The sequence below is a fragment of the Ptychodera flava genome, chromosome 1, assembly GCF_041260155.1.
Source record: "Ptychodera flava strain L36383 chromosome 1, AS_Pfla_20210202, whole genome shotgun sequence".
Classification (NCBI taxonomy): domain Eukaryota; kingdom Metazoa; phylum Hemichordata; class Enteropneusta; family Ptychoderidae; genus Ptychodera; species Ptychodera flava.
The window spans coordinates 61,471,441-61,495,477 of record NC_091928.1 but is presented as its reverse complement, the minus strand read 5'-3'; the positions used below and the strand labels follow the sequence as shown (position 1 = coordinate 61,495,477).

At 38.1% G+C, this 24,037-nt stretch overlaps 1 protein-coding gene across 2 annotated transcripts in view; it reads left to right on the top strand.

The window, feature by feature from the left end:
- LOC139142491 (low-density lipoprotein receptor-related protein 6-like) overlaps nucleotides 1–24,037 on the top strand; it is a 216,571-nt gene that overhangs the window by 60,124 nt on the left and 132,410 nt on the right. For both annotated transcript variants that reach the window (XM_070712437.1, XM_070712445.1), the window contains 3 exons: nucleotides 7,940–8,140; nucleotides 8,448–8,643; nucleotides 22,565–22,815. In XM_070712437.1, coding sequence (XP_070568538.1) covers nucleotides 7,940–8,140; nucleotides 8,448–8,643; nucleotides 22,565–22,815 — 648 coding nt within the window. The remainder of the gene's footprint in view (nucleotides 1–7,939; nucleotides 8,141–8,447; nucleotides 8,644–22,564; nucleotides 22,816–24,037) is intronic.

The window sequence follows — 24,037 nt, the reverse complement described above, 5'->3', positions numbered from 1 at the left end:
CAATTTGTCTGTCCTTGGCAGCAATGAATTTGAGGATCACTGTGAGGAAGTACATAGTAACATCTAATTGGCAGTTTAGAATTTGACTGGGTTAATCTTAGAATAGGACCAAGGCACATGGAAATGAACATGATCAAGTCATACTTTGAACTAAATTGGGAAACTTTCCTATAATGTTTGTCAAATTTAATTGGATTCTGTTCAGAAAAAGCCCAAAAATATGCTAAAAGGTGCTCAGACAACCATAAAGCGTGCGAATTACTGGAAATATTCTACCTTTGGTCAACTGATGAGCTTGTAATACCATATGTAAGAAGTGATTTGCTAAAAAAAAAACAGTCACCAAGTATTAAAGGGTTTATGAAGTTTCTGAAAACTGTGACTGATCCCAACTATATATATCTTGCTGAGCAAATTTTTACATACTGCCAAGCCATCATAAATTACAGGGCAGGCGTTCGAAGGAACAACAGTGATGTAATGATGGCGGGAAGAATCAAATTTTCACCAATTTTTCATGCAAGAAATCACCCAAAGTACATGTATATAGATATTGCTGATACCATAGATAGAGTCATCTATCCCCAGAAACTCAGAGATTTCATTAGCCAAAATGAATCTGTTTCTGTCAGTGGTGACCACAGCAGAGGTGAAGGTATGGATTTCATCCTAGAGAGCTTTAACAAAAGTAGTAAAACTTGGGTGACTGGCGTTCCTGACAGCAAGGAATGGGTTATCATATTTAGAAATCTAAGTAAACTTAATAGTCTGCGCAAAGTTACATTTGAAAATATGGGCATGCAGGATCCTAAATTTGCCACTGCAGGTACAAAGCCCCAAAAGGAGAATGAAATTCTTGCTTGGAGAAAGTATTTGAGAAGTGAAAATTACACAACCACTCCAGATGAAAATAAACCTCATGTCAGTGTAACTGGTAAGATGTTAGACAGGGATTTGGTGAATTTCAGTCAAAATGCCCTTAATATGAGAAAGCGGCACATAGATGTTAATTTTTTGGGAAAATCATCAGATGAACAAAACTATCCAGTGTTTGTCACACCTGAGGAAAGAGAGTATTATACTGACATAGCAAATCAAACTAAAGCTGTAATTGAGAGGTTGATTGACACAAAAATTTCTTGTATTTTAGACACATCTGTGAAAGACATGTACAAACATAAGTGGGAAACAGAGGTCAAAGGTCAACGGAAAAGTGTCTATGTGTCTTTCTATGATGAAATTGGCACCATAATTGAACAGCAGCAGTGTTTAGATGATGTATGTTCTTATGGAGAACTTGATGATGTGTAGAAAGCATAAGTTCCATGTATAATTAAAGGTATACAGTTAGCAGTAATCTATATATGCCCATACATGTGTATTTGTATATCATGTACTTGTTAAACCGTTATGCCAAATCAACTTCCATATTCATAAGTCATACAGAGCATATTTGGGATGATATTAATGATACTGAATAAATATTAGAATGGAATAAATAGTAGATTAATGTGACACACCCAGTTGATTTTCTATTGTGTAGGTTTCTTTGTTGCATTATTGGATACTTTCTCAAACTTCCAAGTATTTAGTGTAATTGCCATGGAAGACACAATGATGTTTTCTAACTTTTACCATTGTGGAAAAGAGAGTCTGTACAGACAATATTGTAATCTCAATAAATAGTATTTAATTGAATATCAAAAGTGTGAATACTGTATGAATACATACACCACTCTAAGTACAATCATTACAATAAATATTGTTGCATAAAACCCTGAACAGCAACAGAGTGCTGGTTTCCAACTATTTATTAAGAAATACAAGAATTACCATATGTATATATCTATTATATATATATAGTTTGAGTTTACAATAGAACAATAACAATAATTCCAGTATTAAATAAGAACAGAACAGATTTCATATGTACCAAAAATTAGCTGATGGAAGTAATCAATGCAAATGTCTATGTAGAGGGAATGAGTTGAGCTTTAAAAACCAAAGATTTAGCATATCTCACTAAGATGAACAACATTACAACAACAATCAATAAAATCATGTCAAAACTGAGCTTTTATCCCTTTAGATATGTCCAGTGCAAGTAACAAATGAGAGTGGATCATAGCCCTATTTCTGTTTGCAGTCATGACAAACAAAACTGATTTTTCTTGCACTGACCATTACACATTTAGTATGGTACCATCTTAAGCAGGTTTGGCATCTTATCCATGATACATCACCCTTTTTATGCCCCCTGGGATTTGGCCTCTTACATTTATGACAGATATCATCATTATCACTGGCTGACATGTCATCATTTGTATGACTGGATGATGGAGTCTCATGACTAGTGTCAATAGAAGTAATAGTGAGAGTAGGTTGTGTATCCTGGTTGTCATCATTCTCATCACAGTTCACCCCAGTAGTGGTTAGAACTTGCAAACAGGCACTTTCATCAGGGATAGTAGAGGCTTTTTCATCTGGTAGATTAGCCTTTTCACATTCACTTTCAGGAATACCACTGATCACAATTTCCCCAGCAACATCTAACTGAAGGGGAATAGAAGCTGGCATGAATGACATCATGAAAGGTGGAACCTTGTTTGGAGAGGGTTTAACCACCTCTATCTTATCAGCTTGCTCTCCAACTGCTCTGTCGGCTCTGCAACATTTCAATCCTTCCGTTTCAAATTCTGTGACCAGGTCATCGGTTCCATAGTATTCTCGTTTTTTTCCATAATGTATTTTCAGAAAAACTGAAGCCCCGGTCATTCTTGCAAGCTCATGTGCACTCTTAAATAAAGTTTTCTTTCTTTTTGATGCACATGCCCCTCGTGCAGCTTTGTCTTCTATATAGCTCAGCTCACACACTCGACGTCTTGTAGTTTGCCTGCGACCACTCAGGATTGAGCTGTTAAACACAACAAAATGGCATACTTGTTAATTGAAACTGTTAATTATAAAATTTGACCGATTCAGTGAACGATCGCAGAATTTGCAAACGACAAATAATCTCCATAGCATTTCATTGCACACATATTGTCTTTGCAACCCGTAGCTGGAGGCATCGTAGTTGGAGGTTTTGTCAGTCGACGCGATGTTTATATTGCCGTCAATCCAATCCAAGGCAAAACCCCGGGTTAGAACGTACAATGAACGTGTACGTCCTAGCCCTGAGTACAGGTCTGTGTGTTCCCGGCGTTACTCACACGGCCTCCACCACCGAGGCCGTATATAACGCCGGGAACACACAGACCTGTACTCAAGGCTAGTGTATGTCCATGGCACGGTACTCCAGCAATATACTCGTAGAACTATAGAACATTTTGCGTACTTCCGCAGGTTATTTTTGAAATAATGTACACACATCACAACCGCATGCTGTCTAATCGTTTGTTTATATACTGCCTCTACTCTTCTACAGTCTCTGTGACACGGGCGATGCTCCAGAAACGGAATTGAAATGTAAACAGTGGTAAATAAGAGAGCACAGCAAGATTGTTTACTCTTCCATTTAAGTTTATATAATGTAGTCTTTAAAATGTCGTTTTACGCTAATTTTTCATGAAAACAGTATCGAATTCCACTAACCTTGTCGACACAGTTGGATTTACCGCCATCTTGTAGCGTCGTTCGAGTCATAGCAACAACAGGGTCAACAGCGGAGGTCAAAGCCTCACTTTGAAAAATATTACTATATCTGGTAAAAATTCGTCACGTGAGGAAAATTACTACATTTGGAAATTGCCCGAACTGCTAAGCAATGATCAATTGGGTGTACCCCTGTAGGCAGAATTCTTTATTCAAATAGGGTTTAAAGTTCAACCACGGCTTTTACGTTTGTTTGCCTGTGAGGGCGCCTCAATTTTCCTTTAGGTGCATGATAGGTCATGATAGGTCTATGTAGGTGTGCTTTACCTACACAAATCTATTTGTCACCTACAGTTGATCTAATACAGAAGTAGGTGTAAGAGAGGTGTTATTAGGTACTAAGTAGATGCATAACAAGACTTATTCCTGAAGACCTACAAGTAAACTGACACATATTTAACACCTCTTGAGATCTACCAAAAACTCCTAAGAACCTACAAAAATATCGCTATATCTACGGTAGCGCTATCTTTTTGGTAAGGGATGTGCAACTCATCGATGGTAGCCATATTTGCACGGTGCTCCATAGGGACCGTGCATTAGGTAACCGACTTAGCTGCATGAGTAAACATGGCAAGGAGCTTGAGGGTAACCAAGGACAGCAGAGTACACTGTTAAATAATATAACACACGCCAGCAAGGGCAAGATCACGTTTTGTTGCCCGCCCAAGGGATGGTGCTCATGACGGTAATATTGATGATGCCCGAGCCGAAGGCGAGGGTATCATCAATATTACCGTCATGAGCACCAGCCCGAGGGCAGGCAACAAATCGTGATCTTGCCCGTGCTAGCGTGTTATTAATTTTATTACACCGAACAAACACTTGTTTTCGAAAATTTGCTCAGAATGCAGTCAAGTGTCGATTGAGACTCGGCACAGTGAAACGTTCTATTTGTTGCTCGATCGCAATGCTACGTGAAGTTGAATTAACGTCTAAGAACAAACACAGTTTTGTTCAAGCTTTTCTCGTTTAATGTACTAAACTCCAGCGTGTACTGCAGGTCGAGCTAATTTCTTGTGCCTTTTCAAAAGCCATTGCTTTACAGAAAATACCAAGCAAATGTACGCGACGATGTGGTACATGCAGAAAGTACGCGCGGTATTCCAGAACGTGGTAGCGGGCTATCATCACTGCTTGCGACAGGGCTATATCAGCGCACGCGACAGGGCTATATCACCTAAGCCATGTTCTATCACTTTTTGTTCTATATCACGTGAGTGAGGCTCAGCCAATCACAGTACCTGAATAATACGTGAGATGTAATAAAAGTTTTTAGAGGAGGTTAGAATTTCGCTTGTGTATTCCTTCCCAAAGCAAAACGACCTATTTTAAGGCTCGTCCGGACGTGTATCAGGATGAGAACACGTGAGTGTTATGGTGATAATTTTGACATCGATGAATAAATGTATGTCTCTCGCTATGTTTTAGTTTTCAAACAATGTAATCTTCATTGAAATCAGTGAACCGGAATAAAAGTTATGGAACACTGTCTCAGATCTCTTTTCCTTTGAGTTTTTTATACGAAAAAAATCTGAAAAAATACTCCCCAAGTTCCACCAAATAACACCATTTTAATCTCTGTTTTTCAAAAGCTCCAAGGGCAGGAGGGGGACACCCCCCTCCTGACCTAGCTCCCCCCCCCCCCCGGCCGCTTACGCGGCTGCTTGTGGTGCTTTGCACCACGTCTTCGCCCTCTTGTAAAAAAAACCTGGGGAGAACACTGTGTGTATTATTCAATTTTCAGCTTCCTGATTGGTTAATGTGTAGGTCCTGTCCTCCAGTGTTCACTGCCTCATTATGCAATGCCCCATGTACTTTTGGATGATGCCTGCACTTGGTCGCAGCTCGATCCCAGTATATGAAGAAAAGTACTCATGCCGAGTATTTGTCAAAACATTTAGTTAGATTTGACCTTGTTCGAGAGTTCCTTCACTATTCATGGCATTATATGTGATACAGTGAATTATACATGAATTAAATATTGCCAGGAGAAATTTTGTCCTTTTCCCTGCGGCAGTTGGTTGAAATGATCAGCTGCTGACGCCTGAAACCGTTATAATATGTAATTTTTGTTACGTTATGTCTTTCCCGCACCACTTAGTACTATACGAGGTAGAAATTTAAAAGATAATATATACTATTATACTTACAGAAAATAGTCGCTGTAGTCTTCTGTTCAAAGAAATAAGTTCTTTAACACCACGTTTCTTATGATCGGTGATGTTACATTTTATTATTTCTGTTAATAATCTTTTATAGATTAATGCACCACGGTGTTAATTTCGGATTAATTCAACGATTTCAAACAATAATTATGTTTTTATTAGCTACTATAGACTATAGTCTATAGAAGCTATTGGGATGGGTATCCGTCCGGCGTCAGTCTGTATGTATGTATGTATATATGTATGTATGTATGTATGTATGTATGTATGTATGTAAGTCCGTTTGTGAGGCGTCCGTCCACTCAAATATCTTGAGAACCGCAGTACTTACTGATTCGATATTTGTTGTGTAGATTAAAAATATGATTTTGAGAAACTATTTTTTTTAATTTTTTGATATTGTTGAAATTAGGCAAATTAATGCCAAAAAAGGTGTTTTTGATAAAAAATCTTCTTCTTCATAACCGCTGGTCAGACAGCTTTGTCATTTGGTATACAGGTCCCTAGGGGTAACCAAACTTAGATTTGTTCAAATTGTGATGAAATGTGCAAATGTGTATTTTTAAGGAATTTTTTTGTCATTTTTGGTCAAAATTTGACTTGCATTGTTTGTAATTCTTGTACTGTATAAACCCTATCAATTCACCCAGAAAAAAATAATTAATATGATTTTAAATAATTGAATTAATTAGGAAATCATCAAAGCCAAAATAATTTTTATGTAGAATTATCAGAAAGTTCAACCTTTTTTAACAGTTCATAGTGAAATGCTTACCATCTTGGAGGATTAAAACATGTAAAGGCAACTTTCCTGAATCCCAACTTTGACATATTCTGAACCGTCATTTATTGTGCCCTGTATGTTATCTAAAAGAAATTGCTCAAAATAGTCAATAGAGATAGAGAAAGTTCTAATTTCCATTTATGTTTGACTTGGTAAGGATAAAATAAAATTACTTTTTGAGGAAAAAAAATAGAGTGGTCAATTAAAAGAGTGGTCAAAGTGATAGGGTTTTTATGGTAAAGCTTGGCTGTAAGATTCCTCATGTGCTATTTATAGCAATTGTGCAATCTGTGTAAACAGTGCAATGAAAGTTACATGATTCCTTATAATGCTTTGATGACCATGAACTTCTTAAGTTTCAAACATTTGTCTCTTCAGTGTGCTTTCTCTGAGTATGTACAGTCTCAACTTATTCAACAGAACTCACTTACAATGTTAATGAAAGATATCCACCTTCTTCATCAATACATGTGTCACAAAAGGTTATTCTCTACATATTACACAGCAGAGCTCTGTCAACTGTTGAGTTGCTTGTTTTTTCAAAACCGCTGGTCAGACAACTTTAACATTTGGTTTACAAGTCCCTAGGATGACCTATTAAAGTGAGATAATTTCATACAGTCAGGAAATACTTAATTTTGTATCCATGTCTATTGTAGCTTCAGGGACTTTGGCCCTATGTTTTTAGTGAGAGGGCTTTTCTGTAGACGAAACGATCTGTAATAGCAGAGTATCTTGGCACGGTCCCTCCTTTGTGGAGGGACCGTGATCTTGGCAATGGCACGACGTCTGCACTATTGTTTTATTTAGCTGCAGCGATTGTACAGTTTCAACCCACGCCCGGGCCCCGGGTAGGCCTAATTCGGAACCTAATAAAGCCGTCATTTGCAGCGGCGTCGTGCTGTACCATTTTCATTACTGTTGAAGTTCACCTGTTATTGCTACAAGCATCGCGGGCCGCTTCATGAAACGTTTCTCAGTCTGCTCAGTGTACTGGTCTCACCGTTATATTCAGTTACGTATAATATGTTGTTTGCATGTCAACACATTCGCCTGTTTACAACCCCCTGTGCACACTAATGGTGACTGTAATTTACAAAGACATTAACATTCGATCCCGCCCGTGAATGTCAAAGGTGAACGGGATTAACTTGATCCCGGGTATCAAGTCCCTGGCCTTTAATTACTATCGTTAACATCACAAGACAGTGAAAATGATATTGTCCATGTCATACAATAAACTTAACTTTCTGTCACTGGCAAAATTATTTGAATGGCAATAATGCATGATCTGTTCAACCCTAACCTGACCTCAATGTCTACGTATTTGTAGGATCTAAGGAGATTCTGTTATTAGCAAGACGTATTGATCTGAGACGAATCTCATTGGACACACCAGATTATACAGATGTCGTGTTACAACTGGATAATATCAAACACACTATTGCTGTAGATTATGATCCTGTTGATGGCTACATATACTGGACAGATGATGAAGTTAGAGCCATTAGAAGGGCTGCAATGGATGGTTCAGGTAATTATATAAGATGTCCTCTGTGACTACCGGTAAATTTCTGCTTTTATTTTACTCTGCAGAAAATTGTCATTAGCTTTGTACAGTTACTACCAGATGCTAATGCATACTTTTTGTATAATCCATTTTCAATGAGTAGGGCAATGCAATCTATTTACAACAAGAGGTTTCTGCAAAGTTTATGTGTGGATGCTGGACATTTTTCTACCCGCACTGAAAGGTGGCAATAGTCCATTGTCTTCATAGAACTGTAAGTTGTACTGTAGGTGATGTCATTGTTTCATGTATGTTTACTGCCACTTTGTAGGTGGTGAGTACATTGTTCAAAGAGAAGTTGACCATCCAGATGGCATAGCTGTGGATTGGATAAGTCGAAATTTGTATTGGACAGACACCGGAACAGATCGGATTGAAGTAGCAAGGCTAAATGGAACATCACGGAAAATTCTAATATCAGAGGATCTTGATGAACCGCGTGCCATTGCATTAGATCCATCTAGTGGGTAAGTCTACTGTATTCTAATAACTATGTAGTAGGCAAGTCTATTCTAATTGTTATCTAGTGCATAAGTCTGTTGCAACAGCTGTCTAGTAGATAAGTCTATTCCAATAGCTATCTAGTGGGTAAGTTTATTGTTAGACTAGTAACTATCTGTTTGGTAAGTCTGTCTAGTGAGTACGGTAAGTCTATTCTAATACCTATCTGGTAAGCATAAGTCTATTGTAACAGCCATCTGGTGGAAATGTCTATATACTAATATCCATTAGGTAAGAATGTCTACTAAAATAGCCAGCTAAGGGATTCTAATATCCTTTTAGTGGTTTACTCTCTTCAAATAGCCATGTAGTAAGTCTACTCCCTTATGAAAATTGTCTGTAGAAATTCTATTGAAATTGATGACAAAATTCAATTTAAGTGATATAGAATTTCTACAGAAATTCTGCTGAACCTATATCGAAATTAACGGAGTTTAATGGAGTTTTGGCCCCCTTTTCTGTAGAAATTAAACAGAATTTCTGTATCTTTTCTGTAGAATTTACAGAATTTGTATGTAAATTCAATACACGTTCTACAGTATATCTGTAGCACTATATTGAATTTGTACCACATTCTACAGAATTTTTATGTAGAATTTCTGTAAAACTATATTTAATTTCTGCACTCTTTTACAGACGTTTGTTAGTCTTATACGAGTTCAAACTCTTAGAAAGTATGACAACAATATGTGTTAAACGTTTATTCAGTAAGGAATACCATCTTATGATATTGCCATAGATACCAATGCAATGAATTACTGCAAAACTCACAAAAAATCAGTCAGTAAGTAAATTATAAACATGTAGTTTATTTCTAAAAGAATTATGATTAACAATCGATGAAAACTTGATGAAACATACAGGGACTACAAAATATAAAGCAACCTACACATATGAATGCAAGGCCTACCTCTCCAGTCTAGCAGTTTTGACCACAGCCAAGTGCATAATTAAAGTGTTGTGTATCTTAACTCACGTAAATTTCAGTTGATGCTGCAATGTGGATCCTTACAGTTGTGACATATTAGTGAGCTCCCTTCTCCATAACACTGTTAGAATCTTGCTAATGGACCTTAGTGGATCCTAATATTCCATGCAATTTGGAGTTGAACCTTAGTACTTTTCATAAGAGCCATGTGCACTGTGGACTGCCTCAAGTTCAAATGAATAATGCGTGGCTACACTATTATGTAATCAGCCCATTGTAAAGGCAGGAAACTATTTGCATAACAAAGCAATGGCACAGGTCAGCTCACTTGACCTAGGATCGATAAGTCTGGTTGGTCTGTGTACAGTCATGAAATGTACAAAAGCAATGGCAAGGTACAATTGAAACTGTATACATTTTCCTGGCACGTTGTGTGTAAATGAAAATAGCTTATCAGAATTAAAGGGTACACGAGAATGTGCTTAGAACTCTCCATAGTAAATGTCACTACCTTTTCCATATTGAAACCAGCTATATATATGTCACTGAGTTCTTATCAAAGCTCATGCCAACATGCAAAAACATGAACTTAAGTCTGAAACAGTGTAAACTGTGGGAAAAAACAGAAAAAAAATTTCCACAAAAGCTATGGAACTGAAAAATTCCATAAAAAATATGTTTAATTTCTGCAGATTTTTACAGAAAATTATCAGCAAACTTCAATAGAATTTAAAGTTTCTATACACATTAAAATTCTATAAAATTTAAATTTGTCTACAGAATTGTATTGAAAATTTTCAATTGAATTTCAATGGAAGCATATTTCCATCAGATTTCCATAAAATATACAGAATTTCTATAGAATATCAGAGTTCAATAGAATATCTACAGACTATTTTCGTAAGGGCTCTAATAGCATTTCGTTGATAATTCTATTCTAATGGTTATCTTGTAAGTTGTTCTTTTAATTATTCTTCCTGCTCACTAGAATCTGATTGTGATTCTTGTAATGTATGACATACCACAGCTGAGCTGTATTCAAAACTATTATGTGTGTTTGCCTTTGGTCACCATTCTGTGTCTATGTACTTTCTGTATATTTTTAACATTTTGATGGTTGTTTTTGGACACCGTGGTGCGAAGCACCAAAGGTGTCCTATGTCGCCACAATGTCTGTGTGTGTGTCCGTCTGTCCGTCCGTCTGTCCGTCTGTCCGTCCGTCCGTCCGTCCGTAGACAGATTTTGTTCCACTCATAACTTAAGAACCCTTAGGTCTAATGTCATGCAATTTGGTATTTGGTATTATCATGATGAGACTTAGATCTGATTAGATTTTGGTGGGTGTGGCTAATTAATTAATTGCTCATTTGCATATTTTATGACTTTTTTCGTTCACGCAGATATCTCAGAGACACCTGGAGCGATTTCGTTCAAACTTGGTAAAAGGATAGTACTCTACCTCATACAGATGCACGTTGATTTGTTTCACAATGTGATCAAATTTAGCCATGTTAGAGGACTTTTTAGTTTTCGCCTCCCATGTATAAGGCAATCCATAGACTCCCATGTATAAGGCAATCCATAGACTCCCATGTATAAGGCAATCCATAGACTCCCATGTATAAGGCAATCCATAGACTCCCATGTTTAAGGCAGTCCATAGACTCCCATGTATAAGGCAGTCCATAGACTCCCATGTATAAGGAAGTCCATAGACTCCCATGTATAAGGCAGTCCATAGACTCCCATGTATAAGGCAGTCCATAGACTCCCATGTATAAGGCAGTCCATAGACTCCCATGTTTAAGGCAGTCCATAGACTCCCATGTATAAGGCAGTCCATAGACTCCCATGTATAAGGCAGTCCATAGACTCCCATGTATAAGGCAGTCCATAGACTCCCATGTATAAGGCAGTCCATAGACTCCCATGTATAAGGCAATCCATAGACTCCCATGTATAAGGCAATCCATAGACTCCCATGTATAAGGCAATCCATAGACTCCCATGTATAAGGCAGTCCATAGACTCCCATGTATAAGGCAGTCCATAGACTCCCATGTATAAGGCAGTCCATAGACTCCCATGTATAAGGCAGTCCATAGACTCCCATGTATAAGGCAATCCATAGACTCCCATGTATAAGGCAATCCATAGACTCCCTTGTTTAAAGCCATCGCTTGCGATCCCTGGGTCCGGAGTGGCAATGAATAATGAAGGCAAACCATGTTGACTTCGTGTTTTATCCATTATCGGCTTAGATAAGAACCCACTTCTACGGAAATCCTAATCCAGACAGTTTTGTTTGAATACAAATACCATAAGCTAACATAACAGACGATGTTACCGGTAGTTAGTTTTTGCTGTCATATTCCTTACGCTCAGTATTCATCTACGATCCGAGTGAACCAAGAAAAACCGAGTACATAGCTCTGCGTACGATGCTGATTGTTCCCGGCGTTATACGGCCTCCCACCACAGTCCTACTGACTGCATGCCACAGACAAAGCCGGTCACCGCAGTCCCAATTGGGGGCGCGCATGAAACACTACTTTCGGTCGAAATCAACTCAATTCCAATCTATGTCTATCTGACTACTCAAGCCGCTCACAGACTGGAAAAAAAATTTGCTCTCGTGATGTCCCAAACGCTTAGTTTGCCGGCGATGCACGGCCATGGGCCCACTGTAGCCGGCCATAACTACTGTGTGGAAGGGAATACAGCACATTTGTTCCAGTCACTCGTCCTGTCAACATCGATCTCACCTCGGTGCGTGAATATGCTATTGAATGCGATCACAAAGGGAGGTGGAAATCGTTCAGCGGGATGTGCTGTAATTCAATATTCATTGAAAAAACCACGTTACTTAGGTAAAAAGGATAAATATACGGAATAAATGTGAGGTACTGCTTCGTGTTTCACAGATCCACATGGTCGATATTGTTGAGTTCAATGAACGCATACTTCCGGGCTGAGGCCTAAGGTCTGCGTTATTGGGCTGAGTGTTACCGACGTTATACAGCCTCCGGCCTTATAGCACCGGTGACACACAGCCCTGTCACGTAGAGCTAGGTGGAGGCTAGCATTTGGCAAATTCATGACAATTCATGATATTTTAGACCACAGTCTATACACCCACGTTTGCTATTGTTTCTCACTCGGCGCTGGTTTCGTTCACGGATTGCTTCGGGGTTATCAGAGGGACGGGCCCTATTTTCTCTATCTACCAGTGCCATAGTCAACTCGAAAATGATAATAATTAAAATATGCAACACTTTTGAAAAGGGTAATAAAAAAAACAAAAAAAAATGGCAAGCATAAAAATCGGACTAAGATATCTAAAGTTTCTGGTATATACACTAATCACAGGCAAAGATTCAATATATACAAAATTTACACACAAAAAAATACTGTCAGTTCGACCGAAATATACGCGGGGGCAAAATTTACACGGAACTACACTAAACTTTCCTACCCCTTCTTACAATGAAATGAGAGTTGTAAAAAATAGTGACAACATCACTGTTCGCTCCCATATAGTTATCAAAACAAGTCAACAATTGTATGAAACATGGACATACATATACAGACAGACTGACATACACAGACTGGCACAGAGTGATGACATTGACCCCAAGTGTGCCTTGGCTCATGGAGATAACGAACAGCTGAATGTTATGATAAAATAGTTAAGTATAGACCTATACAGGCACTGAGAGTGAATATGTTACAGCAATTTGATTAGTTGATTAGTTTCTTTTCCTTTTCTACTCCTGTGATAATCTTTAAGACAATCAATCTGCAAGGCAGTTTATGTATTGACAAATATGTTATCTTTTACAAGCACACAGCAAACTGTTCTTGATTTTTCATTTACAATATTTGACAAAGACTGAAATACATAACATGCAACCAATGTTTACAAGTTTGCCTATACACCAGATACACGGAGAAATTTCAACATACAATCATCAACTCAGAAACCCTACACGGAAAAGTAAACATTGTTTTCTTCCAGAACAGCTGGTGCATCAACATCTGGAACAACTTACAAACTTAATCAATTACACAAGGGTGATGAAACAAGAGATAAAATTAAACTGTGGTGAACTTGACCATCCCTTTCAAATCCTTACCTAACTTGACATCTTAAACTAAAATACACTGCATGGTTAATTGCGCACAAAAATACATCGGGGTGGACTATTTGATAAGGGACGGTGTCTGGAAGATCGATGAGGTACATTGCAGTATCTTTTTATCCGATCCATGTACATTCTTTTTTCCCCACTCTCCCATCTTTTCGTTTTGTCAAACCTTCTCTGGCTGAATTTTTTATTTATTTGTTTGGAATTTTTTCAAAATCTGCCAGGATTTTTTTACTGCATTTCAACACCAAATACAGTTTACCATATCAAATGCTTACTAAATCACCACATTATATACTCTTAGTTCCAGTAGGTATAAAATTACCAAAAAAAATCTTAAAAATACAAAATGAAAGATATCCCAGTAAAACTGAAAGTTTCGCAAAGTTGCCCCAAAAATTCAAAATTCCGGATTTCAACTTAATTTCAATATATCTTATTAACAAAAACCCTAAGGACCCGTTTACTAAATATCAAAGCAATCAGACTGGTAAATTTTGAGAAACAAATTTTTTGACCAAAAATGAGAAAAATGCCCCCCAAAATACAAAATTGCAGATTTCATCCTTATTTTAAATATATCAAATTCACATAAACCCTAGGAACCTGTACACTAGATATCAAAGCTACCAGATCACAAGTTTTAAGAAGAAAAATGTTTTGACCAAAAAAGGCAAAAATTGCCCCAAAATAAAAAAATTGCCAGTTTCAACATACCTTCAATACATTATATTGGGATTAATCTTAGATATCTGTATACCAAATATCAAAGCTATCAAATCAGTAGTTTTGGATAAAAAAATTTTTTATCAAAAATTATGAAAATTGCCCCAAAATTACAAATATGACAATATCAATACAATTTGCACAAGCATGACTGAGGTCATTCTTAGGAACATGAATATGAAGTTTCATAGCAATCAGATGAGCGATTTCAGAGAACAAGATTTTTTGACTAAAAACGGAAAAAAATACCCTAAAAATACAAACATGCAAATTTCATCCCAATTTTTGCACACATACTTTAGAATACCTAAAAAAATCTGCATACTAAGTTTCAACCAAATCTGACCAATGCTTACTGAGTTTTAGCCATTTGCAGGATTTTTCCTTTTTTTCCCCTCATTTGCATATTTTTGGCACTGACATGTTCATTTGAACAAATTCACATCTCCACCCCTAGGTGCACCTGTACACCAAATACTAAGACAGTAGGTGCTACGGTTTAGGAGTTTTTGATGTGGACAGACATACATACATACATACATACATACATACATACATACATACATACAGACGACATTTTTCCACCTTATACGAATACCTCCCATTTGCATATATACATATGCATATTATATGGGAGCTGAAAAACCTGCAAGTTACAAGGGACGTCGGCGTGAAGCAAACAGTGGAACGACCAGTACCGGCAAAAACGCTGGAATAATCATAACCGTTGAAAGTCAGCTATATATAGACCCTGGGATGCCATGAGTATTAGAACTTGGCGCTCAGTTGTCTGGGTCGAACAAAAAGGGAAGCTATCGTTGTTTATCTATATCAAGGAAGGAAGAAAGACACGCGTAGACCATATCTTACGAAACAGTGACTATGCGGAAGCAGTAGAGATAAACGATAAGGATAGATGATACAAGTGACAACAGTTTATTTACACAATGAATAGACCGCATCATCAGTACACACACCTTGCACGTTCAGTATCGTTAGTCGACATCACCGGTAGGTAGACTTGGTTCAAGTCGGTGAATTTAAAAAAAATGAAATCATGTTAAAAGTTTCTCTCTCTTGCCTTTCATATAAATGCAGTTGGAATTTTGCAGCCCAGGCCAGGTTTTCCTAGCAATTGAATGCGTTACCTTTGTGTCTGCTCAGTAGTGGGTTAGTTTCTGCCGTGGTTCCAGAAGAAACTCCCCTGTATCACGTACATCCGACTCATCGCGTACACCCCACTCATCAAGCTCACCCCACTCTAACATTCAAAAATCACAGACTTGAACCAAGTTTGGGGACAAGGTTTTTTTACGAGAGTAAAACGTCTCTTTGATACGTAATTGGTTTTCATGTGGCACTATTATTTCCCGATTTTTTGCTGTCGTTAGGTAATTGTCAAAACAGAGCATAGTGAGTATCGTTGTCTAAAGCAATTCACACCTATCGTGGGAATCAATCTGGAAGACGTTCACAATGTGACAACATATGGAAATAGGCAATACGTTCATACAAGCATGCGGGTAGTAAACACCTGTGTTCTAAAATTCCATGATTAGGATGATTGGCGACAGGACTCCACGGAGAACAGATTTATTTTCACCTTGACTACCGTGGTTTCAGTGACATGTGTCTTTTGCAATGATTTGAACGCTTATCAGATCGATGGTCCGAAACCTTTCCAAGACCAATGCTAACACTGTAATATCATGGAGGTAGAAGGAGAGAAGCCTTGGTTGTCCAAGAAACCGTAAAAGCAACAACAATACGTCGAAATTCTTCATTACTGCTCCTTCATATCGTAAGGAGGAAACAAATTCTTCCCTAGCCTAAGGCCATGGCATAGAATATGTACATGAAATTAACTACGGTATCCAACAAGTAACCCAGAAAGCGAGGCCACGTTTTTTTTTCAGTATTCATATTTTTGGGACAATAATATGTAAGCGGAACAAGTTATACATGTCAACTGAACATAAGACGAAAGGTGACGTTGACGTAAAACGACTCGAAACTAAAACACTGAGGATCAAGTGGGTTAGTTTCTGCCGTGGTTCGAAGAAACTCGATCCCCTCTATCACGTACATCCGACTCATTGCGTACACCCAACTCATCAAGTTCACCCACTCTAACATTCAAAAATCACAGACTTGAACCAAGTACTGGGACAAGATTTTTTACGAGAGTAAAACGTCTCTTTGATACGTAATTGGTTTTCATGTGGCACTATTATTTCCCGATTTTTTGCTGTCGTTAGGTAATTGTCAAAACAGAGCATAGTGAGTATCGTTGTCTAAAGCAATTCACACCTATCGTGGGAATCAATCTGGAAGACGTTCACAATGTGACAACATATGGAAATAGGCAATACGTTCATACAAGCATGCGGGTAGTAAACACCTGTGTTCTAAAATTCCATGATTAGGATGATTGGCGACAGGACTCCACGTAGAACAGATTTATTTTCACCTTGACTACCGTGGTTTCAGTGACATGGGTCTTTTGCAATGATTGGAACACTAACGCGATCGATGGTCCGAAACCTTTCCAAGACTAATGCTAACATTGTAATATTGTCCCACACACCGTAAAAGCAACAACAATATGTCGAAATTCTTCGTTACTGCTCCTTCATATCGTAAGGAGGAAACAAATTCGAATTACAGTCAACTCGCACTTTTTCCAACCTGCCCAGAACAAAACTCGCCCGATTCCAACTCGCCCGATTCCAACTCGCCCGATACCAACTCGCTCTATGCCAACTCGCCCGTTGTTTTGAGATAGGGTGTTGTAGATTCCATGTATGATAACCCGATGGCCCGAGGCCAGCTATTTTCATGTCATGCCAGGCCAGTAACCCGTGAAAGACGGTCCTGCTGTTCCTAAAGAAGTGAGCCAGTACGCAGTAACTATCCCTATACGTAAAGACGCCGAACGAAATTTATTCTTTCAAGAGATTTGCAAAACGTGAAATTCGCAAATAAAAAGTTTTCCGTGTTGGCACATATTTCAACCCGCAACCGTGGTTCTCAATGTTAGAAATAATTGTTGTTAGAAATAAAACGTTTTATACGTACCAGGTACTCATAAAATTGCAAAATAGTATCGGGCGAGTTGACATCGGGCGAGTTGAAATCGGGCGAGTTGGAATCGGGCGAGTTGGAAAAAGTGCGAGTTGACTGGTACCCAACAAATGAATAACAAATTCTTCCCTAGCATAAGGCCATGGCATAGAATATGTACATGAAATTAATTACGGTACCCAACAAGTAACCCAGAAAGCGAGGCCACTTTTTTTTTCAGTAATCATATTTTTGGGACAATAATATGTAAGCGGAACAAGTTATACAATTGTCAACTGAACATAAGACGAAAGGTGACGTTGACGTAAAACGACTCGAAACTAAAACGCTGAGGATCAACACGAGAGACAAAATAACGATACAAAACGAAGGTGGGGTGGGATTGGGTGGTAACAAGTGTAAATCATAAATCATTTTTACCATTCGTAATTGGTATGTATGATAGGTGCATTCAGCGATTGAAAACATAGTAGATTTAATAAATATGAAAGACACATTGAAATTGATAAAGTGGAAGCAACACGTATTTTTAGTATTATTAGATATTAAAAACAATTTTTGTCAATTGTTTCAAATATATATCGTACCGAATACAATTGCCATTAATAATTACGTTTTTCTGTATGTTGATAATGTTAAGATTTTGTCAACAGTTTGGGGTAAATGTAAATGATATTTTTTTAGGGTCACGTGGTTTCCTCACAAAACCTTCGCCCAGCTTATTGGTCGATAACCAAAGGTAAGCGTCATCGACACTTATCTATTTGCATATTTAGTGACGCATCAAATGATCTCTTGAGAGTAATTTTCACATCATTACAGTTTGCGAACAGACATGAGTAGGCAATTCTCTCTCTCTCTGAATGACGAGCAAGAGGCTGTCATACGTGGCATTATAACCCAGTTTGGATGGGAGATCGATCTGGAAGAAACGCATGGACGTCGAAGAGAAGCGGAGGTAGATACTATGCCGCAGGAAAACCGCCGACTGTCAACCGATATCCCTATACAGAGGGATCAGAATGCAGAAGAATGTCGGCACTGCTTTTGTCAGCCCTGTGTAACAACAGTACGGCAGAAGTGGTTGGGAACTGGACAGCAGGCTTGCGACCTGAACGCTGGCATCAGAAGAAATTTGTACAGAAAATACTGGACTCTTCTGTGTAGAAGAGGTACCTTGCTAGATGCCAGGTACATTGATCGCAAGGCACGTCTGATGCGGGCCGAAGGGGCTGTTGTCACAAAGAGGGAAATTATGCCCGATTGTGTTTTGCAGCTCATACGGTTCCTGTAACCAAATCCTCCGAATCGCTCGTACATGGGTCACCGTTGGCAGTAAGTCGTGTCTTTGACACAAACCAAACGGCCCTTTTGAGGGCCACCACATCTTCCAAAAAGAGAACTACCGTAAATACTACACTGGCTTTTGCCGTACACACATACCTAAATTATGCGCATTGTCACAAGCAAAGTTTTATGAAATATTGAATGAAAACCTTCTTAGCTAAACTGCAGCAGTATGTCTTCGGCCGATTTCGGGGTTTTATTGAATGAATGCTATTTATTTGGGGATTGTTTTTCATTGTGTATTTTGTAAGTGATCCGGTGTACACAGCAAATGTTTGATCGTTAGCACGTTCTGCGCGTCACTTTGTGATTGACAGCAGTTTGAAATGGTCAACGGCTATGTTGTCGACGCCACTGATCGTGTACAGAAAGAGATTTTTCATGAATAAGCCGCTTGAACTGTAAAACAGACAGTATTTGGCTCACAACCTTATGTCTAAAGTATTCACAAAAGGTACTATGGTGGCACAGCGCTATATTTATCTCCGTGGATAAGATTTATGCCAGTTTTCTGGAGCAGTTGCTCGCGTTGCTTCCGTGTGTCAGTCATTTGAAACAATGAACCCACTGAAGTTAAGCTGCCCTTTTTAGTCCCCACGGACACCGTCCGGGGGGACTTATAGGTTTGGTCATGTCCGTGCGTGCGTCCATCCGTCCGTCCATGCGTCCGTCCGTTCACGCAGATATCTCAGAGACGCCTGGAGCGATTTTGTTCAAACTTGGTACAAGGATAGTACCATACCTCATACAGATGCACGTCGATTTGTTTCACAATGCGATCAAATTTGGCCATGGTAGAGGACTTTTTAGTTTTCACCTCCATAGACTCCCATGTATAAGGCAGACCATAGACTCCCATGTATAAGGCAGACCATAGACTCCCATGTATAAGGCAGACCATAGACTCCCATGTATAAGGCAGTCCATAGACTCCCATGTATAAGGCAGTCCATAGACTCCCATGTATAAGGAAGTCCATAGACTCCCATGTATAAGGCAGTCCATAGACTCCCATGTATAAGCCAGTACATAGGCTCCCATGTATAAGGCCAAGATAAAGAAAGATTTAGTTTCTCATCGTATTCATATTGCAAAAAGGATGCAGTGACACAGTTTTTAGTCCCCACAGATAAAGTCCAGGGGGCTCATAGATTGGGTCATGTCAGTCCGTGAGTCCATCCGTTCACGCAGATATCTCAGACACTTTGACAAAATGTCATGTGACCTTGGTGACCTTTGACCTCGAATATACATATTTGTCCATAACTCAGTAACCACAAGTGGTAAACCTTTCATATATGGTATGATGGGACACCCTATGACGCCACATATTGTACCTCATTAATTATGGGCATATCTAATTTTGAGCGAGCCAATAGAGCTAGAGGTCTGATTTTTGGTATATATGGATAACTTAGCAATACAATTTTTTTGACAAAATGTCACGTGACCTTGGTGACCTTTAACCTCAAATATACATATTTGTCCATAACTCAGTAACCACAAGTGCTACACTCTTCATATTTGGTATGATGGGACACCTTATGACGCCACATATTGTACCTCATTAATTATGCGCATATCTAATTTTGAGCGAGCCAACAGAGCTAGAGGTCTGATTTTTGGTATATAGGGATAACTTAGCAATACAATTATTTTGAAAAAATGTAATGTGACCTCAATGACCTTTGACCTCAAATATACATATTTGTCCAAAACTCAGTAACCACAAATGCTACACCCTTCATATTTGGTATGATGGGACACCTTATGACGCCACATATTGTACCTCATTAATTATGCACATATCTAATTTTGAGCGAGCCAATAGAGCCAGAGGTCTGATTTTTGTATGTAGGGATAACTTAGCAATACAATTTTTTTGACAAAATGTCAAGTGATCTCAATGACCTTTGACCTCAAATATACATATTTGTGCATAACTCAGTAACCACAAGTGCTACACTCTTCATATTTGGTATGATGGGACACCTTATGACGCCACATATTGTACCTCATTAATTATGCGCATATCTAATTTTGAGCGAGCCAATAGAGCTAGAGGTCTGATTTTTGGTATATAGGGATAACTTAGCAATACAATTATTTTGAAAAAATGTAATGTGACCTCAATGACCTTTGACCTCAAATATACATATTTGTCCAAAACTCAGTAACCACAAATGCTACACCCTTCATATTTGGTATGATGGGACACCTTATGACGCCACATATTGTACCTCATTAATTATGCACATATCTAATTTTGAGTGAGCGAATAGAGCTAGAGGTCTGATTTTTGGTATATACGGATAACTTAGCAATACAATTTTTTTGACAAAATGTCATGTGACCTCAGTGACCTTTGACCTCAAATATACATATTTGTCCATAACTCAGGAACCACAAGTGCTACACCCTTCATATTTGGTATGATGGGACACCTTATGACGCCACATATTGTACCTCATTCTTATGTGCATATCTAATTTTGAACAAGCCAATAGAGGTAAATGTATGATTTTTAGTATATAGGGATAGACTATAGGATAGAAATTTTTTGACAAAATGTCATGTGACCTCGATAACCTTTTACCTAAAATCACGATTATGTCAATAAATAAGTAACCACAAGTGCTATGTCCTTTATATTTAGTAGGATGGGAGACCTTATGACAGCACAATATGTCAATAAATAAGTAACCACAAGTGCTATGTCCTTTATATTTAGTAGGATGGGAGACCTTATGACAACACAATATGCTTTACCTCGTTAATATGCCCATATATAATTGTGGGCAAGCCAATAGAGCTAGAGGTCTGAATTTTGGCATATATGGATTAATTAGCAATACAATGTTTTTTTTCAAAATGTCACGTGACCTTGATGACCTTTGACCTTGAAATATGCATATATATGCATAACTCAGTAACCACAAGTTCTTTACGCTTCAATTTGATAGGATACTAGACCTTGAGATGTCACATCTTGTACCTCATTTATTATGCACATATGTATTTCTTGGCTGGCCAATACAGCTAGAGGTCTGATCTTTTTTCCCGATTTAGAACCATAACTTAGACATGCCTCTTGTTTCAAAATGGGAACAATGACATCGCCTATGTGTCCATAGATCTGAACATATACACTCCAGTGATACTTCTTAATGACCTCATTTCCCTGCCCCATCAAGACTGATACTCCTATTACAAGTGGGGACTATGTCAATGTCAATGACTTGTTACTTCTATACAGAATATTATCTCACATAGTGAGTGTCTGAATATTATTCTGAATTGTATTCCAAAGCACATTCTGAAAGGACTCTTCTGGAATATACAGAATATTATCTCACATAGTGAGTGTCTGAATGTTATTCTGAATTGTATTCCTAAGCACATTCTGAATGTAACTCTTCTGAAAATTTCACATTCTTTGCCACTGCACCATCTCCCTAATACATACTGATGACCCACGGTGTCCACTCAAGTCTCACTTTGATTTTTAATGTGCCCATGTTTGGGATGAATAAATTTCTATGGAATTGGAATTGAAGTTCTCTCCACAGATATTTACAATTTAACAACATTGCATCCTGTCACTGCATAAAAAAGTAATTTCTCAACAAATTAATACTGGGTTTCTTTCATCAGTCACATGTACTGGACAGATTGGGGAAAGCAACCAAAGATAGAGAGAGCACATTTAGATGGTACTGGTAGAGTTACACTCATTAGTGAGTCACTTGGATGGCCCAATGGACTGGCCCTTGATTTCACATACAGGAAAATCTATTGGGGTGACGCACAAACTGATAAAATTGAAATGGCAAATATGAATGGCACTGGAAGACAAGTCCTGGTTTCTGAAGCACTCCCTCATATCTTTGGATTCAGTTTACTTGGTAAGATGTGTTCATTTGTAATTTATAGTGAACCAGTTGGATTGGGATGCCACCGTAATGATACAAGGTATTTTTAGCTCCCATATGGCCATACATGTATATGCCAATGGAAGCTATTCTTATAGGTTGGAAAAATTGTATGTATGTATGTATGTATGTATGTATGTATGTAAGTATGTATGTATGTATGTACCCGGTATGTACGTATGTACGTACATATGTATGTATGTATGTATGTATGTATGTACGTACGTGCTTTCTTATTGAGGATATATATCTTGATTGACTTGACCAAAGTTGACGAAACTTGCTATGTACATTGAAGATACTTCGATACAACATTATTCAAAGTCATCAAGCATTTTTATTTCAGCCAATTCCTAATTTGCATATTAAATGAACTTTCCTAACTAGGGATATATACTGGGATTTACTTGATCAAAGTTGGCAAAACATGCTATGTACATAAATGACACCAGGTTAAACGATATTGAAAGTCATAACGCATTTTCATGTCAGCTAATTTGTAATTTGCATATCTAATAAGCCTTCACATTTTGGCATATTTAGCTTGAAGGACTTGACCAATTACATATACTGTATAAAATGGTGATACAATGACAGCAGTCAAAGAAATTTAGTAATTTTATTTCAGTAATTTTATTTCAGCTACTTACATATTTGTATAATTACCGGATTTTTCTGAGAGTGCGCCCAGGGCCGTTAAACAGAAAATGGCTACATTGTCTGCTTCACACCTGTAGCTAAATAACGGCCCAGGGCCGTAATTCGGTAAAAATTTACCGCCAATTTACTAAAAAATACGGGATTTATTCTCAGGTCGTTCTACGTCACGACAACCCGCGTCTATGTCATCAATTTTGGTGCGTCGGACCTTTTTTTTGTCGATCTTCGGTGTGCTCGTAAATATGTAATGAAATCGATATTTTCACAGACTACGACATTACTCATCCGAACAATGTAAACACAAGAGTGTACCACCTGTATATTCCGAAGGAATTACGTGAACAATTTGCGGAAACAACGAACTCGAAGCTGGTCGCGTATACCTTGGGTTCCGTACGCATTGCAAACTGGGTCAGGCGCGACGTTTAGTGTTCGCGCCATCGAGATTCAGTCGATATTTGTTCCCAAAAAATAGCGTATCTTCGTCTGTGATAAATTTCTAGGACTATACTACATGTACATTTGAAATAGAGTA